Source organism: Gopherus flavomarginatus, chromosome 22, assembly GCF_025201925.1.
Source record: "Gopherus flavomarginatus isolate rGopFla2 chromosome 22, rGopFla2.mat.asm, whole genome shotgun sequence".
NCBI lineage: Eukaryota > Metazoa > Chordata > Testudines > Testudinidae > Gopherus > Gopherus flavomarginatus.
The window spans coordinates 1355098-1374397 of NC_066638.1; the positions used below are offsets into that span (position 1 = coordinate 1355098).

At 49.1% G+C, this 19300-nt stretch overlaps 1 protein-coding gene across 1 annotated transcript in view; it reads left to right on the forward strand.

Moving 5' to 3' along the window:
* Positions 1-7499: 7499 nt before the first annotated feature.
* Positions 7500-19300, forward strand: part of EPHA10 (EPH receptor A10) — a 101748-nt gene continuing 89947 nt past the window's right edge. The window contains exons 1-2 of the mRNA XM_050932159.1: positions 7500-7568; positions 9699-10368. Coding sequence (XP_050788116.1) covers positions 9765-10368 — 604 coding nt within the window. The 5' untranslated portion in view covers positions 7500-7568; positions 9699-9764. The remainder of the gene's footprint in view (positions 7569-9698; positions 10369-19300) is intronic.

Consider the following 19300-nt stretch of genomic DNA (forward strand, 5'->3'; position numbering starts at 1 on the left):
GCTGCCAGTGACTTGCTCTTGCGGTCTGTTTTTTTAAATTGTCATTCATTTGTTGAGGGTTTTTAGTTATCGCTCTAGATTTTCAAATAACGAATGCCCCTTCACTGGGCTATTTGGTGATTATGTAAATAGTCCCGTGTGTGGTTAATAATAATTCCTCTAAACTCAGTTGTGATCTGGAAGTACAGGTGCTTCATTTGAACATTCACAGCACGAAATGAAAGCTGCAGACCATGAAATGCAGAGAGGGAGGTTATTTGCGAGAAGTACTGGCTTTGTCAGAATTGTGTTGCTGTAAATAATTTCAGCATCGCTGTAATCCGCTCTGCTATAATGTAGGAAAAGAGCATTAGCTGAACTATGCTCAGTGGATGGTGGCCAATTTGATTGTGCTTTGGAGTAAAATGTATGGTCTGCATTGTAACCAACACCTCTCTGCAAATGAATGATTCCAGGCTGGAGAGGGCCAAGGTTTTGTTTTCAGTTCACTCTGAACTTCACTTCATTCACATTATGGTTTTTTTAAGTATTGCTCATTGTGCTGTCCAGAAACAGCCCTTTCTCTCAATTTGCTGCTCAGATACTGAGAAGCCTAATACCGCTAAGGACTGTTGGTGGTGATCAGCGGAATTTATGAAGTAGTACAATATGGTAGGTCTGGCAGGGGGCATAGCAAATGGCCAAATCAGCAGTAATATCATTCGATGGAAGAACTAGCTTCTGCTAGGAACGCACAGCAGAGGCTGGCAATTTAACTAAACTTGGTGGTGGGGGGGAATTCTGCATGTGAATTAAAACTTCTTTGATTCTATGGAAACCGAAGGGAGAGATGAGACTAGTTATTCTCTACTGTTGAGAGGCAAGCAGGTCATGGGCTGTGTTTTGTCTGAACCGCTGCCACACCCCCCGGTTGGCTTGGGAATCCCTTATTCTCTGGGGAAAACTTTATACCAAGCTTGCAGTTTGCAAAATCATGAGTAAGGCTACTTTTTAGTCATGGTATTTCATGGGCAGTAAACCAGTCCATGACTTTTACTATATACCCCTAACTAAAACTTGGGCTGGGGGACCACAGGTGCTTGGGGGTGTGTGTGTGCTGGCGGTGCTCGGGGTAGGGGGTTGGCCCACGATCCCCACTGGTGCTGGGAGGGGGGAAGGGTTGATGGGGCTGGCAGGCTACCTACCCAGCCCCAACCAGCATGCCCCTATAGCAACTAGGGGAAGGAGTCACCGGGGAGGCTCCACGTGCTGCTCCCGCTACAAGCGCCAGCTCCGCAGCTCCCATTGGCTGGGAACCGCAGCCAATAGGAGTTACAGGGGTGGTGCCTGCGGGCGCAGGCAGTGCGTGGAGCCCCCCAGGCCGCTCTGCCTAGGAGCTTCAGGGACATGCCGGTGGGAGCCAGGGAGCCCCTCCCAGGTAAGCACCGCCACACACTCCAACCACCTGCCCCAGTCCTGAGCACCCTCCCACACACCCAGACTGCTGCTGCTGGAGCCAGCACCGGCTGCTGCGGAAGTCACGCAGGTCATGGAATCCATGACAGATGCACTGCCTTACTCACGAGGGAATCAGTAATGAATTTTTTTTTTAGTTATTATCCATTAACTGAATAAACCAGCTACTCTCTGTTTGTCTGTGACTGGAGTTATAGCCACAAATTCCTGAGAGCTAGCAGTTATCCTTAATATCTTCATTGTATCGGTTTAAATGTTTGACAGTCTTTATATTCCAAAGTAGGTATTAAAAATGAACATTTTTATTATTATTGGTGATAGTTACTTCCAATAAAAGGCCTATTGCAACACTTACACCAGTGAAATGTTTATCACTGTGATAAAAATACAGATGATTCCAGCCTATTATTTTTAGCATGAGCCTGTGGAGATTAGCCTTTATATCCTGTTAGTTTTAGTGAGAATCCCACTACAGAGAGATGATGTCTTTATGACTTTCAGAGGGGTGAGTGAGTTTGATCCTGCCTCTTTTGGGGTACTCTGCCAAGATACTTGGTTCATTTCTACACTGGAATCAATGAATGACTTGATATAGCCCCGACATGGAAATTACAGCTACTGAAAGTAGAAAAGACCTGTTGGGTCATCTTGACCATTCCAGGATCTGTCCCTGCTGAGGACCTCTGATGTTTGGCCATTACATATGGGAATCAAAGTGGGCGTTTATATTTAGTGTAAATGATATCTAGTGTCTCAGGCCTGGTGGTGGCAACAGTGCATTTGGAAACGGCAGCACCACTTCCCAATGTGTTGGAAACTGACCTTGCCCAACCCCTTTTGAGTAACTTGGATCAGAAAATGGGGGAATTTCCAGCAATTCTGCTGTTGTAAAGGTTTTGATGTTTGTAAAGTGGAACACTGCTTTGCTCCAAGGAGCCGGGTGAGCTAACCTGACCTAATCTCGAGCATTAAAGTCAATCTCAATGTGGCATTTAATGTCAAGTGGTTGTCATGGGATTAGTACTGAAAATCACTTATTCTAATGTCATGGTATTTCTCAATCAGACTTACACACGTGAGTCATGTCCCTTTGCTGATATTTTGATTGTAGTATGAAGAGCTGTGTTGCAAGACACTACTCAGAGCCCAGTGCTTAGCCGTCTTTAGCTAGCTAAAGATTTTTCCACTAGTACCATCTGTCACGGAGTCACCGGGCGATGCTCCGGAACTCCTCCCCACCAAGCCAGTCAGGACTTTGGGGAGCCTCCTCTCCCTTGGAACAGACTTGTTCAGGGCAAGAAGCTCACACGTCTTCACCTCCTGGGTCTCTCCTTGGAGCATTCAGCATCCTCTGCCCCTCCGTGCGCTTCCCACAGCGAGTCCACCCCAGCGGGGTCCTGGGGAAGCCACCGGGTCCTGCACTCCCACTTTGCAGTCAGATGTGACTCTTAGCCAGCCAGTAAAACAGAGGTTTATTCAATGACAGGAACAGGGTCTAAAACAGAGCTTGTGGCTACAGAGAACCGGACCCCTTGGCCGGGTCCATTCTGGGGGTCAGTGAGCCAGACCCCCAGGTCTGCCCTCAGCCAGCTCCAGACTAACAACCCCTCCCAGCCCCTCCACTCTCCTCAGCCCCTTTCCTGGGCCAGGAGGTCACCTGATCCCTTTGTCTCCAACACCTTCAGCTGGCACCTTTGCAGAGGAGGGGCCCAGGCCATCAGTTGCTAGGAGACAGAGTGTCAGGCATTTAGGTGCACTGGCCCTTTGCTCTGCCAGATACTTAAGAACTGCCATGGGGACACTGAGGCACCAACACAGTATTCAGAGCAAACATTAAGAACATTCCTAGTTCCTCACATCTCTCCCCCCTTCGAGACCGAACTGAGCGAGGTCACTCCAGCCAGTGACCTGGGGAAGTTCGAACCCACCAACGTTCCCATAGATGCCCCATCATCTCTCCCATTCCTTGGTGTGAGTTACACCAGGACAGTCCAGTCTCACGCCCTCCCTTAGGTCGGGTGTGCTTGATGGCACTTGCAGGCCGCATGTGGGAAGGTTTATGTGGCTTGAACCCTTTTGCCACCCCAATACCCCTGGGGTTCAAACTGGGACGGGGTCTTTTCCCAGCACTCTGGGCTGCAATTTAGGCTCTCTAGGTTAAGAGCCCCCATCTTGGCCTTGGCCAGCTCTGGGCTTGGGCAGCCGCTTCCCACTTTGTGGCCCAGACACAATACCTCTGCCGTCCCCCCTTACACTTTCCAGCTTTTAACGTCAGTCCCACCTCCTTGAGGCAGCCCAGCCCCCTCTTCACCTGGGACACCTGTTCCTCCCAGGTCTGGCTAAAGATGCACATGTTATCAGTGTCTGCCAGGGCCAAGTTCTCCATCTCCCTCTGCTTGTCTAGAATCTCCCCAGGCCTAGGCATGGGGTGGGCATCGGACACTGTGATGGCTTTAAGCTTTTGATAGCCCCCATAAAACCAGATCTTCCTGTCTCCCTTGGGGATCAGCCCCATGGGTGAGGCCCATGGGCTGTAAAACGGCTGGATCTCATCTAAAGCCAGCATGTTCCTGACCTCTCTCTCCAGGATCTGGGTTGCTTTCCCAATGACTCTGAATGGGGAACACCTGATGGGGAGATTGGCTCCCACCTCAGGGAAGAGATCCCCCCGGGGGTCTTCCCCCTTCTCCATCCAGTCCTCCCTCTTCAGGTTCAGGGGTCCCCTCACTCTCCTCCCATCCAGCAGCTCAAATGGGAAGAGCCCTGTGGATTCCTGGAGCACCACCAGCTGCCTCCCGATTCCCCCCAGTTCTACTTCCCCTTGGGGAGCCCATTCCCGGTACAGGAATCCCTTCTCCTGCAGGACTCTGTCCCTGCAGCCTTCCCCAAGGGGGTTTGCAGCGCTGTGGCCAGCAAGTTCCCTCAGCTTCTCCAAGGAGGGATCCCTCTGCAGCTCAGTCTGGGATTCAGCAGCTGGGGCAGGGAGTGGGACCTGCTCCCTCTCGCTGGCTGGGCCTGGGGTCACAGCCCCCCTGAGCCCTGTCCCTGCTGTGTAATTACTTCCCAGCAGCATGTCTGGACCAGGCAAACCTGTTTGGCAGCTGACCTGCCCTGCCCGAGTGTCCCCCCAATCAGCTGGGGTCTCAGCTCCCCCCGTGCTCAGCACTGCCCTTGCTGTCCCAGTGGGGACAGGCAGCGAGCTCTCTGCTCTGGTCACAGCATCAGAGCCAGTGGGAGCTCCAGTGTGCAGGGGGGCGGGGAGCATCTCTCCCTCCCCCTCAGCCCCAGGGGGCTGGTTACAGGTAGGCAGGTATCCTGAGCCCTGCAGCCCCTCCCCCCTGCCAGCCAGGTTATTTGCATTTTCACTGACCATTTCAATCCTAGCCAATTGGTTCCCTGGAGTTGAATTCAAACCCTCGGCCGTTACAGGAGCAGGGCCTGGATCCTGTCCCAAGGGGAGACAGTCACCCCCCAACAGGGCCTCCCGGCCGATATCCTGGAGAACCCCAACTACCAGCCGGCCCGACCCCTCCTGGGTCTCCACAGGGATCTGGGCCATAGGCAGGGCAAGGGGCTTCACCCCAGGGAACTTCACCCAGGTCCCACAGTCCCTCAGCATCTGGGGCTGCACCACCACAGTTCTCTCTGTCCCAGGGTCTCGCCCCCGCAGGCGTGTTTCCCCACTGACCCCTGGGCAGCCCCCTATGTCTCTCCGCTCCACCATCACCAGTCCACGCTGCTGCTGCTTCTCCTGCAGCTTTTCCTCGGGCTCTTGCTCTCTCTCACGGTCCTCTCGGGCTCTGCTCCCATCCCATCCGTCTCCAATCTCCTGATGGGGAACCCAATCGTGAAGACCCTCTTCTAATTGGGGACCAGATTCTCGGGAATGCCTGACTGCTGCTCCAGCTGCTCTCAGATCCTCTTGTAGCCCCATCTGGGCCAGGAATCTGCTCCTCAGAGCGCTCCGTCTCCTCCAACTGCACGATTAACTGTGCCTTGGTGAATTTCCCCATGCGTAACCCTCTCTTTGTGCACAGGATCACAATGTCCTTCTCAAGGAGATGGTGATAGGCCATCACTTCACCGTTCCCAAGTGGCTCTGGACTCACAGGCCTGTGTGCTCTTGGCTCCCCCATGGTTTCCAGGAAGAACCCCTGGTGTGCCAGCCCTTCTCGTGATCACCACCTCTTTGCCAGGGTCGAGCTGCAGACTCCTCCGCCCCTGGGACTGCTCCTGCAATCCCCCGGGGAACCCTGCTACTGCAAAGATCCTTCTCTTTCCCAGGGTCGAGCGGCAAGCTCCTCTGCCCCTGAGACTGCTCGCTGCAGTCCTCAGGGGGACCCCGTTACTCCAACAGTCCTTCTCGCTGGTCACACACTCCCAGAGGTTAACTGCCGCCTGAAACCGTCCCTCTCTGAGCCTTCAGCACGCCTGGTCCTCATTATCCCTCCTTTGTTTTACTGCTCCCCAGTCACTTACTGCAAGCAGCGCCATTCACGGGGTGCAGTACATCCCACCACTGCCACCAGTTGTCACGGAGTCACCGGGCGATGCTCCGGAACTCCTCCCCACCAAGCCAGTCAGGACTTTGGGGAGCCTCCTCTCCCTTGGAGCAGACTTGTTCAGGGCAAGAAGCTCACACGTCTTCACCTCCTGGGTCTCTCCTTGGAGCATTCAGCATCCTCTGCCCCTCTGTGCGCTTCCCACAGCGAGTCCACCCCAGCGGGGTCCTGGGGAAGCCACCGGGTCCTGCACCCCCACTTTGCAGTCAGACGTGACTCTTAGCCAGCCAGTAAAACAGAGGTTTATTCAATGACAGGAACAGGGTCTAAAACAGAGCTTGTAGGTACAGAGAACCGGACCCCTTGGCCGGGTCCATTCTGGGGGTCAGTGAGCCAGACCCCCAGGTCTGCCCTCAGCCAGCTCCAGACTAACAACCCCTCCCAGCCCCTCCTCTCTTCTCAGCCCCTTTCCTGGGCCAGGAGGTCACCTGATCCCTTTGTCTCCAACACCTTCAGCTGGCACCTTTGCAGAGGAGGGGCCCAGGCCATCAGTTGCTAGGAGACAGAGTGTCAGGCATTTAGGTGCACTGGCCCTTTGCTCTGCCAGATACTTAAGAACTGCCATGGGGACACTGAGGCACCAACACAGTATTCAGAGCAAACATTAAGAACATTCCTAGTTCCTCACACCATCGCCATGGTATCTGAGCGTTTTAATCCCCTGGAATGAAGCTGTGCCACACTGAGGTTAGTGGGGGTTTTGCCTTGACCCTCCATGACACCAGCATTTCACCACTCAGGTGCAATTGTGCGCTATAATGTGTATCCTGGAATTCTTGTCACTGTAAAATAGATGTCACGCATAGATCCAATCCCAGTGTAGCTGAGTCGGTCTGCCGAAGCTGGGCGAGGTGGCTCTAGCACAGCTGGTTAGTCAACGGTACGTCGGGAAGTTTAGAAATGAGATTGAAGACTCCACATTAGCAGCAGCAAGTTATTGAATTTAACAGTTCTCAGTTCACTTACACATTTGTAACAAAATATTGGATGGTCTGTTCCCTCCTCTTTCTCACCCCACCTGCCACATTTCAGGGCTCTGTGGTTACCCTGCGATAGTTGCTGACCTTCCAGACCCCCAAAGCAGTATGTCCTCTGGCAGTTTTGCTGCTGTCGTTGGCACAGTAGAAGTGGGCAAATGCAGAACCTGGAACTCTGCTCTCAGCTGGTCAGGGAAGGCAAAATGGCCTTTGAAATAGTTTGCAGATGTGACAGTTGTCATCATTACGTTTCTAGTGTCAGCTGGTGACAAACTGGGATTTTAAGCTGTTTCAGGGTTTCCTTTAGAGCATGGCAGTGTCACTGCTGTGAAACTGGGGTGTATGTCTGAGGCACACTGTGCCCTTTTAAAAGTGTGAAGTGATCTGAATACTGTCTCCAAATGGTCGAGCCAGTTCAGAGACTGGATGTTCAGTGTAGTTCATCAGGGTGGCTGAGATGGGTGTGCGTTCTATAAATTCACTTTTTAACACCTCTGTCTCCCATGCAGTTGTTTTGCTGGATTCGAAGGAGTCCCAGGCCGAATTGGGCTGGACGTCGCACCCATCGAATGGGGTAAGTGAAAACATATGCAGAGAAGTTTTGTCACTATAATACAGCTCCAGCATCTCACCTGTCCCACCTCTGGGCAGCCTGGTTAACTCTGCTTTAGAGCAGTGGTGTGCGTCCAGCTGTACTCGCCACGTACACATGTCACAAATCTCTCCTGATTCTGCATGGTGACTCCGGGCTTTCTGGATTTATGGGAATGGCTTTGTGGCTCGAGTGAACTAGCTTCAGCAGCTGAGTAATGCCACCTGTGGAAGTGCGTTTGCTGGTGCTCTCCCTTCAAGGAGATGAAGATGGAACTCTTGATCCCGATGATCTCCTCAGGGGTGTCAAATGCTGTATACGGTGGAGGGCCTTTGCTTTTGGCCATTGCTTGTCTAGACAGGTATCTGCCTTCAGCCACTGAACAGTGTTAGAATGATAGGAGACAAAATTCTGCTTAAAATCCAGATCCCAGAGGTGAGCTGAGAAGCAGTGACATGTCTCTGTGATGTGAACAGCAGGCTTGACAAGCTGACACAATGCTGTCTTGACGTGAACGGTGATGTTTGTCAATCCCAGACAGCCGGGGAGAGGAACTGAGTGAGTGTATTGATTATGTCAGAGGAACACTGCAAATTGAGCATAGCTCATGACAATGCACTTTGCATTCTTGTACTAAGAAAAGGAACTCAAGTCAATTAATGCTTTTCTCTCTAGTTCACTTTCCAGACCAGTTGGCTTAAGGGATTCACTCTGTTCCCTGATGAGCAAAAAGGGCAGGATCTCTGGAATTCTTGGGGAACTTGACTCCAGATCCCTGCACGATTTGTAGTTTGTCTAAGTGAATGGCTGCGTTGCTGCCTCTTTCTGTAGCTGTGCCCACTTTCACCTGAAAGGGCAAATCAGTGAAATCAGATGTTTCCTGCTGCTCTTAACTCCCTCTTCTGAAGTGACACTGCATGTTTGGAGCTTGGCTCAGGGGTCTGCTTGACTGGAGCCTGTGGGTGGCTGGGAAGGAACTCCATTAGGGGATTTCTTTGGTTATCTCACTACAAACTCTGCCACCTGTGGAAGGACTTGCTGTGAGCAACCCTCAGATCACTTCCTTCTCAGGGCTGATGTTCTAATCACCATCTCATCAATCAACACTTCCTTGGCTGCTCCAGGGAAATGCCACTTCACTTACACTTGGGCTGAGCTTGTTCCTTGAGAGCATCAATGTCCTTGGCCTGCTTTCAGGCCAGAGATTGTCCCTGTTGGGTTTGAGGCACCTGGCTCCTTCATCCCCAGGCATCTCTAGCTTCTTTTGATATTTGGCAGTGTGAGCTGCTTCTGGGTGACAGGGCAAATACTATCTGTCCAGGAAGGTAAAGCCATGAGAGACAGTCGGCCCTGGGGACTTTGCCCCTCATTCTGACCTGAGTTGCTCAGCATTGCCGGAGTCATTCTTGGCAGGGAGGGTGGAGTCCTTCCTTCTCCTGCCCACCAAATGACAGGTGAGGAGAAGTTGGTCTGACACTTCCTCTCTCCTTACTCTCCTTTCCTCGCTGCCCGCACACCAGTGCTCTCTAATTAGGAGGGTAGTGTCCCCACTGGGGAGCTGTAATTGCTGCTGTGCTATACTAAAATACAGCTTATAACCTGAAGCTAGTGGTGTTGCAGAGATACTGACAGTCACCACCTTTTGAACAGTTCAGTAGGTGCTTGGAGAGAAGAGGTCAGTCAAATGGGATTGGAAACTGGCCCTGATAATACACTTAACTATGACATTAGTCGCTAATACAGCGAAAGCCATCTCTGGCCCTGCAGGAGCGAACTGGGGGATAGTGCACTTTGCTTCTAGCTTTGCAGACAAGACTTTTTTCTGGCTTTTAGAAATTAGATCTTGTTTTAGACATTAAAACCCATGTCCATCCTCTGTTACTGGCTGTGTTTCTCCCTCCTAAATATTTAGAAACAGGAAAACACTGCAGAGTGGCTGTGTTGGGATTTGTGTATTCTGTGGGCTTCAGTTTTTTTTAATATCTGCTATAATGATGCATAGGTTAAGGGGTTTTTAGTGGCTGAATTTATAATCTCAGTACGAAGGGGGTTTTACTTGGAAGACTGGTTCTCACTAAATAGCAGTTGTCAAGACGTGTGTTCTTTTTATAGTGGGAAGAAATCAGTGGAGTAGATGAAAACTACAAGCCGATTCGTACCTACCAGGTCTGCAATGTCATGGAGTCGAATCAAAACAACTGGCTGCAGACAGGCTGGATTGCCAGGCGCAGTGGCCAAAGAATCTTCATTGAGCTGAAATTCACCCTGAGGGACTGTAACAGCATCCCTGGAGTGGTTGGCACATGCAAGGAGACCTTCAACCTCTACTATGTTGAGTCAGATTCTGATCTGGGGCGCAGCATCCGTGAGAACAAGCATACCAAAATTGACACCATTGCTGCCGACGAGAGCTTCACCCAGGGGGACTTGGGCGAGCGCAAAATGAAGCTGAACACAGAGCTGAGGGAGATTGGGCACCTGAGCAAGAGAGGCTTCCACCTGGGCTTCCAGGACGTGGGTGCTTGCGTGGCTCTGGTTTCCGTGCGGGTTTATTACAAAAAGTGCCTCTCCACGGTGCAGAACTTGGCAGTGTTTCCAGACACTGTGGCAGAAGCAGCATTTGCAACCCTGGTGGAAGTTAAGGGCACCTGCGTCAATCATTCTGAAGTAGACCTGGATAGTCCTCCCAGGATGCACTGCAGTGCGGAGGGGGAGTGGCTAGTCCCCATTGGGAAATGTACGTGTAGTGCTGGCTTTGAAGAGAAGGATGATGGGTGTGAAGGTAAAAATGGCCATTCATGCTCTATTTCAATTTCAGGCCCCAGTCAGTCCATCTCATTGTTATACTGTGTCCAGCAGCCTGGTATCAGAGCACAATGTAAACAATTGGAATTACATTTTGTCAATCTTGTGTTGTGGGTTTTCTTTTTTTTTAGTTCATTCTGATTTACTAATCCAATAACCAGAGCTTTATTTGGGGACCAGGGAATAAGGTCTATTGGTTTTTGTGGTGGTGGTTGTACTGTGCCGACTGATTCAGCAGCATCTTTGACTAAACAGACACGCCAAAGGCTCAGAATAGCTTTAGGTATTTTCCATAACTTTGTCCGTGCCATAAAACGACTCTAGAACAGTAATATCCCCATTGTCATGCTTAACACTCAACTTAATGATTCAGTGACTTTACAGCTTGCAAGGTTGTGTTTAATGACAGCTGTAAAAATGGAGATAACCCCTACATAACTAGTGTCACTTTAATGAGTCTGATGCTGAAATTCATGTCAGTTTCTCTCTTTTAAAATGATGGTAAGAGAAACTCGGCATTACCAAGGGGCTGAGTGAGCCAGGGGGCTGGTGCTGTCCTTGGAATCAGTGTTTGGAAACACTTTTGGAATGGAAGAGGATTATTTTGTTAATGTCTTTTTCTTAGTTCTTGTTCAATACCAAATCTCAGCCCAGCATTGTAGCAAATGCTTCTGTAAATCAAGTTAAAAATGTCAAAGTAGCTAAGATGCATCTGTTCAAACAATTTCAAGGGCAGGATGCTTTGAGTGGTGTTAGTGGGTAAATACTAAGAAGTTCTTGTGTACCCTTTTGTCACAGACCTAGTCAAGTGTCCCCTCTGGGGCACTGTCCAGATTGCTGTGAAGGGAACCAGTTGCCAGATCCAGAGTGCTTGAGGCCTAACAAGTTCATGCACGGCCCTTAGTCTGGGGTCCCAGCATGCAGATCCTCTGTCTAGCTACCCCTCTTGAGAGCTGGGGCCTCCGTGTCCAACCATCCAGCCCCTGTGATCAGTGCCGACTTCCCCTCCCATTGTACTCCCCCATAGCTTAAACACACCTTGTTCAGAACTCCATCTATGTGAGCATGCTGGTCCCACAGGTTAACATTTCGAGGGCCTGAGATAGGTGTAATACAATGCACAGGAATCTAACATGATTGCTGTTAATCATACAAGAAGTATACGGATCTAGCCAAAGTAATAAACTTTTCATGCATTTGCCTTAGTTTCCTCCCATTCCAGAGCATTCTTTGGGCTGGGGTCAGTCTTCTCTGCGGGCCTCCAGGGTCTTTCTACAGCTGGTTTGACTTCCCAATCACGGCACCTCTCTCTCTTTCTCTGTCTCTTTCTGTCCAGGTCAGCTTGCTTTGACTTTGATTGGTCCCACAGCTAAACTAAGGATGGGACAAGTAAGCCATATAAGCAAAGTTTGAAGGAACTGATCATATTTAGTTTGGAAAAGAGGAGATTGAGGGGGAACATGATAGCAGTCTTCAGCTACTTGAAAGGGTGCCATGAAAAGTTGCCCTCTTGCCACAGAGGGCAGGACAAGAGGCAATGGGCTCAAACAATAGCACGGCAGATTTAGATTAAATCTTAGGAAAAACTTCCTACCTGTAAAACCAGGAGGACAATGGAACAGATGCCTTGGGAAGTGGTGGAGGCTCCTCCACTGGAGGTTTTTTCAAAAGGAGGCTGGCTAGCATCTGTCTTGGATGAATTAGACACGACAAATCCTTTATCGTGGCAGGAGGGTTAGACTAGATGACCCATGTGGTCCCATCTAACCCTGTGATTCTATGATTCTAAAACCGAGGTTATCTCGGTGACTGTCAGGGTAACTTTATTTTTAAGATTGCAGTGGCTCTGTAGCTGTTGCCAAAATGCAGATTGGGTGAAACCACTGCTACACTCTGCTTCTGGAAGGCCATGCAGGGCTGCAGAAAACTCACTAAGGCCACGTCCAGACTAGGAATTAAAATCGATTTTAGATACGCAACTTCAGCTACGAGAATAACGTAGCTGAAGTCGAATTTCTAAAATCGAGGTACTCACCAGTCTGGACGGCGCGGCATCGATGTCCGCGGCTCTCCGCGTCGATTCCGGAACTCCGTTCGGATTGATGGAGTTCCGGAATCGATGTAAGCGCGCTCGGGGATCGATACACCGCGTCCAGACTAGACGCGATATATCGATCCCCGAGCAATCGATTTTAACCCGCCGATGCCGCGGGTTAGTCTGGACGAGGGCTCAATGAAGAGGCAAGAGGAGAAAGGACATAAATATGTCCTAAAGTGCTAACGTTTCTCTGTGGTAGAAATGCACCCGTGTGTTAGAGTGAGCTCTGCCTAAGGATAACTCTTCAGTTGTCAAATGAATATAGGGTGACCAGAGGGCAAGTGTAAAAAATCGGAACGGGAATGGTGGGTAATAGGTGCCTATATAAGAAAAAGCCCCCAAAATCGGGACACTCCCTGTAAAATCGAGACATCTGGTCACTCTAAATGAATACTTGGCGCCATGCAAACCTTAAATTCCCTTTACAGGATGCAGTGTGCTGGCCGTCTAACTCTGCTCCCTCCTCCCCCAGAAGGCAGGAAAGCCTTTAATGGTGCTCTTGGTAGTAGTGATTCACTTAATGCCCTCTTTAAGAAGACCATAATAAAACTATTGAATTGAAATCTTGGTATTGTTCATTGCTTCAGTGCTTGCGTGGCAGCTTGCCATGCTCTTCCCATCTGTTTGGAGTGAGGAATTTACAAAGCGAGTCCCAGAAGGCTCTTGCTAATGTTTCAGGTTTCTCTGTGTTGAGTTTAAATAATTCATATTCTCTTAAGAAAAATATTTGAAGTAATTTAATGGACATAATTAAGTTTTTGGTTTTTTTTTTTTTTTTTTTTCCCATTCACAGAAAGCAGGTCATTAGTCACTCTCTGTGGAGCTGCGTCTGATGTCTGGTCAAATATCAAAATAATTTTGAGAAGTGGAAATTTCTTTAAACCTTGCATTAGCATAGTGCTAAGTAAATAATGTTAAAGATTTATGATGAAAGCATCCAAGGCCGCAGGAATTCTTCGACAAGGACAAAAAAATTAGCTTCACTTGAAGGCAAACAACAATGGCTTTTTGTGAATGTTAAAATTGACTGGCTGTGCAGCAAATCTGACTCCAGTGCTTTGCTCCCAAGATCTGTTCTGAGAAGGGCCCTACTCCAGGTTAAAGTTTTCCAGGGCCTCCTTCCCAGTGAAACTGTGACTCTGATCTCTGACAGCAGTGCTTTTACCTACCAGTGAGGGAGAGACTCCAGTGGAGGCTTGGGGAACTTCAAGGATGGCAAACAAGTGAGGGAGAAGCAATTCCAGCCCATGCGATTGCCGGCCAGCTCAAGCAGGCGTGCTCCTGGGGAGCAGCAGCTCTGACATATAAGAGTGGGAGCTGCTTGGACCTGCAGCAAAAGTCCTTTCCCAGTATATCATGATGGTTGCAAGCCACCATGCTGATGTGTTGGCTGTGTGAAGGCCGGCGTCTCAGGGAGAGTGTGTGCAATGCTGTCTCTCACACACTGAGCTGGTCTGCCAGAGCATTTGCCATGATCTTTTCTCTCCCCCAAGGAGAGGGCATCATGCAACCCTGCTGGGCTATTCTGCTCCTCTGTCTGTTGAACATCCCCACCCCCACCCCCTTTTCCCTCTGGGGCCATGTCTGGAACATGTGGCTTGACTGATTTGCGGTGAATTGCTCCGAGGCTCCATTTGTCTATGGGTGTCACTGCCTGATTTGGTGCGGGGGCTGTGAGCAGGGCCCTTACTCCATGAGGTGACAGGTACAGAATCCTAATCTTAATGGGCTTCTCTCATTCATTCTTTGTTGGCAGCCTGAAGTACCTGTTCTTTTGTTCAAGGACAGTTCTCCAACTGGGATAAGCCTGGGACAGACTATTTGTCTGGGCCTGGCAGTTAGGAGGCTCTGCTCTTTGCCAGGCCTTTCCTCACGTTACACTTCAGAGCTCCCTGGCCTCTGTCTGTCTGTCATTCGAGACCTTCTTTGACACCTTTCTGGGTGCACCGCGTGTTCAGAATTTCCTGGGAAGAAGTAGCATGTGCAGGACCAGCAGTCACCTGGCATCACGTCTGCAGTGAGCTACCCAGGGCTGGTAACTCTCTGAACGTGTGGAGTGTGTGTGTGTGTGTGTACGTGCGCGCCAAGCACGAGAGGGAGAACTGCGCCCTCAGTAAGATACTGCAGGATCCAGCAGACTGGTCAGCTGTAATTGTGACCTGCCTGAGGGCTCTGCAGTAAGAGGATGCCATGCCAGAAGAGCACTTCAGGCAGGAGGCCATAACTGCACCTGAAACATGGCTGCCAAGGGCCCAGTTCTGTGTGCTTGCTTGGCCCCAGGCAGTGGGTTATAGAGGTGGCAGTGAGTTGGGTCAGAGCCGGTGCTGCCCCATGGAGAGGTGAGCAGGAGTCAGGCAGCTTCTTGTGGCCTCCCAGCTGCTCTTCCCACGAGAGCTGCCGGTTGCTATGTACAGAGCTATACGGTGATAAAAAGCCATGGTGTACCAGACCAAATCCAGCCCAGCTGGGAGCAGTGGCAGCCCAACTGGCCTGGCATTGCACCTACTAATGCAAGCTTGGATCTGGCCCATGTCTTTTAAAACGTGGAAACAAGAGACCCTGCAGCAGGGCTGTGGCTCAGACAGAGCAATGCAATTATTGGAGCAGCACTGCTGGAGTGACCATCTTCTCACTATTCAGCCTTAAAGGGGAGTGCTGAGCAAAGCAGTGCCTGTCTGATCCCCATCCCCAGCCTCTGCTCCTCTCCCCCTACATAAGCCAGGCCCTAATGTTTCTTCTGATTACTCCCTCTTCCAAATGTTTCCTGCCTGCCCTGGCTCTGACGCTGTTACAGAGAGTGCAGCTCCACTGTGCCCTGCAGGGAGAGTGCAGAATTAGAAAATGATAAAGTAACTAAACCTGGATGCATCTGAAAGTGTGCGTTGCCCTTTGCAGATGAAAACACAGGGCTGAGTCTTTCTCCCTTACCAGTGGCACTAGCCCTGTTCTGGACTGGCCTTTAAAAATGAGCCCTCGAAGACAAGACACAAGCTGGCTCCTGAGTTAACTCCAGACCCAGGTAGCTGCCAAGCCAAGAGCCTTTCTCAATAAATCAATTTTTCATTTGAAAAATCTTCCCCATTTTCCAGCTCACAGTAAAAGCGAAGTCTGGAGTCTAGTGTTTTAGATTTGTAATTGGCTGGGTGCACGGAGCTCACAGACAGGTGTGTTTGATAACTCTAAATAGAAAGAAAAAATAAATGGTGGCACGGAATGAGACTCATGCGAATGGTCATCCCCCTCTCCTGACCATAGCATCCTCTGTGGTTCTCCCTGGCAACCTCTAAACCTGAGCTACACTGACCCTGTTTGCAAGTATGATGTGCTACATCCAGATCAGAGTCCTGTGAACCAAATGAGCACTGGGGTCTGTAGGGAGTGTATCAAGCCTTCTGGTCAGTTTTATTTCCTGCCTTGCTAATCAGTACCTCTTTAGTTGGACGCTATGAGATTGGACGTTAAAGCTGGCATCTCTGGCAAAGCAGAAGGGATGGGGATCAACACAAAGAGAGTTGGATAAAATAAGTGGGGCGGAGTCATGGACTTTGAGTGGGTGGGGAGGATGCAGAGCTTAAACTTGATGTGGTGAAGAAGGAAGCTCTTTTAAGACTTGCTTTTCTCAGTGGGGAGGAAATGGATTTCTGTGTCTCCTTGAATTTGCAAGGCTGGGCTCTAATTAGATTATAACTCTCTAGTATTCTAGTACTGAAGTCATCGTTGTGCTGAGGGAACATTCATGTTTTAGCACAGTAATCAGCAGAGATTAAAAAAAGGACTAATAATATTTCTAGCATGCACTGATCACTGCTGCAATAAATCCAAATCTTTTTGCTGTTCATCTTTCTATACAGCTCCTTTCATCCTAAAGGATCCCAAGGCAGGTGACAAACGTTGTATGTGTTCTCACATATTCTAAATCACTTCACCAGTCACTGAAATGTACCCACCTCTAGTGTAGAATGAGGTAGCTGTTGATTATCTTCTCAAATAAGATGAGGTTCTGCCACTAAATACATTTGAAACACTCTTCTTGTTTAGTGTATGTCTGAAGCCAGATGCTGCTCTGTGCTTATCTTGATTTTGAAATCTGGCTCCAGTGATCCCATAGTGAGTGAATTAAAAGTCTTATTACACTGCAGCTGATTGGACTTGTCCACTCCTGCCTTTTTCCTGACAGGCTCCTCAGCAGCTGTGTCCTTTTACCCTTAATATCATGAGACACGTGCACTGGCCCCCTTCATATAATTTACTTTCCAGTGTGTGCAATATCTTTTGTGTAACTGAAGGCCTAACATAGAAACTGTGTCTGACATTTGTTGTAAAGTTGTCTCTGCTTCATCTTCTCCGTCCTTCTCCTCTTTGTATCTGCAAGGAGAATTTCAACAAAGCCCAAGGTTAATATTTACCAGCCAGATTTGTTGCAAATGAGACAGCTTTCACCAGAGGGTGAATTAATATGATGAAGACCAGTTTCCAAAAATAGCTGTCAGCCGCTTTTCTTTGACAGAAACGTAAATTCACACTCTAGCTAAGTTTTCTTTTCAATTTATTTCTGCCCAGTTCTGACAGCCCTGCTGGGAACTGGCTGCGTGTTAGTATTCTGCTGGGCTTGCAGCAGGCACTGGAGAAATAGCCTCTTTGTATGTAGTTCTTACTTCACCTCTATCACCTGCCAGTCAGCATCTTTTTTCCCCAGGAGACTATGATCTAATTAGCAGGCAATTCCACAGGCTTTAGGACACCTTCCTCATGGGGATAATGGCACTGAAACCAATTTTGAGAGGGATGTGGAATCTCTACTGCTTTGTCAGGATTTTAAAAATCCTGTTAAAAAAGTGCTGGTGTAAAGGGTCAGCTTCACAGCTCGGGATGGTCTCTTGTTGCAAAACCATGCTCAGAAGCGTCCTCTGTTTGCCAGAAGCTGGGAATGGGCAACGGGATGGATCACTTGATAAATTGGCCTGTTCTGTTCATTCCCTCTGGGTACCTGGCTTTGGCCACTGTCAGAAGCCAGGATACTGGGCTAGATGGACCTTTGGTCTGACCCAGTATGGCCGTTCTTATGTGCAGAACAGGTACAGGCACAGAAATGGTACTGCATGCACCTAACCCCTTGATCTGCCTCAGGGTTAACCTGGCAGGACTGATATCCGCAGAGTTCAGCCTTGTCTTGTATTTGCTGTGTTGTAGGAGCCAGCGAGATGGCGAAGGGACAATCCACATTACAAGCCACCACTATAAAAAAGCTGCCTGTGAGCAGTAGATCAGTCTGGAAAGTTTCTCGTGTGTGTGTGTGTGTGTGTGTGTGTGTGTGTGTGTGTAATAGAATGTGCTTGAATGTGAACCATTGCCGAACGGTTAAATTATCTATAAATGCAGCAATGCTGCTTTCTCCAAGTGCCCACCTCCATTAACCCTCTTTCCCCTTCTCTGTCCTTAGGACACTGAAAGCAACACTTAAACTGCGGGTGATCACCATTTACGCTGTGCCTTGCTGCCCCTTCTTCCTCCTGATGCCAGGGAGTTGGATTTAGTCATTCCTGGTCCCAACTCACTAGGTCTTTTCCTTAAGAGGTGCTGACAAGAAGTCAAATTAAATCAAATACTCAGGTGACATTAGAGAGAGAGTCTTGACACTAAGACCCAGCCTATCCTTAGAAAGCATGGCCCTGACACAGACCATCAGTGTGTATTAATGATGGGAAGAGCACACCCTCGGACATGAATATGGAAATGGCTTTAATATTAACATAACAAAGAAGCAGAGTGTGTGCTAATTGACTGTCTTGCACTCTGCACTCTGAGATGGAAATGTGGATTTTGCTGCTGGACACCTGAAACTGTGCTAAATTTTAACCAAACTTTCCAACAGTTTTCCACTAGTGAAACACAGTCAGTTTAGCCCAGTGCTCAGGAACACCACGAATGAGATGGCAATTAGAAATGGACATGCACGCTTTAGAACATCAGGGCACCATCCCAGAGCAGTGATGGGCTAATATTATATTTTCATAAGGGTATTTGCACTATATTTTGTATCGCTTACAGAATGCACCCTTACATAGACCATCAGGGTTGGAAGGTACCTCGGGAGGTCATCTAGTCCAACCCCCTACTCAAAGCAGGACTAATCCCCAGGCAGATTTTCACCCCAGTTCCCTAAATGGCCCCCTCAAGGACTGAGCTCACACCCTGGGTTTAGCAGGCCAATGCTCAAACCACTGAGCTATCCCTCCCCCAATTTCCTAGGCTTGGAGACCTTTGTGCTTCAAAGGGCTTTTAGGGAGGGGAGGTTCAGCTCGTGAGCTGCCAATCTGTTCATGGGAGAGATTCCTCTGATTTCCCCTTTATTCGTTTAACATATTGAATGAATTACTGTGGTAACTGCAGCCACGCTTACTACAAAGGAGCAGGCTCTGGAGACACATTCTGTCAAATGCTTGATGGTCATGAGTTCTGTCCTGGGCTTATCATAGTTAATGCAGAGGAGGAAAATGTACATAAACGCTCTGTTTTGCTGTTGAGGGACATACGTGTCCCACAAGTCATACTGGCAACTTACTGGCCGCATCAGCTCATTATCTAAATTGTTGTTGGGTAACTGGTGTGAAGCACATTCTCTTCCCAAGTTGCTGATTGGATTTTTGAGCAGCAAGTCAGACTTGACACAGCACAGAGCAGTGGAGATGTTAATTCACTGTGTGAGTAATTGCAGATGTTGATTACTCACTAATAAATCTACTGCAAGTAATGGCCCAAATCTCTACTGACCCATGAACTTGGGCTGGGACAAAAACCTCTTACGTATGGA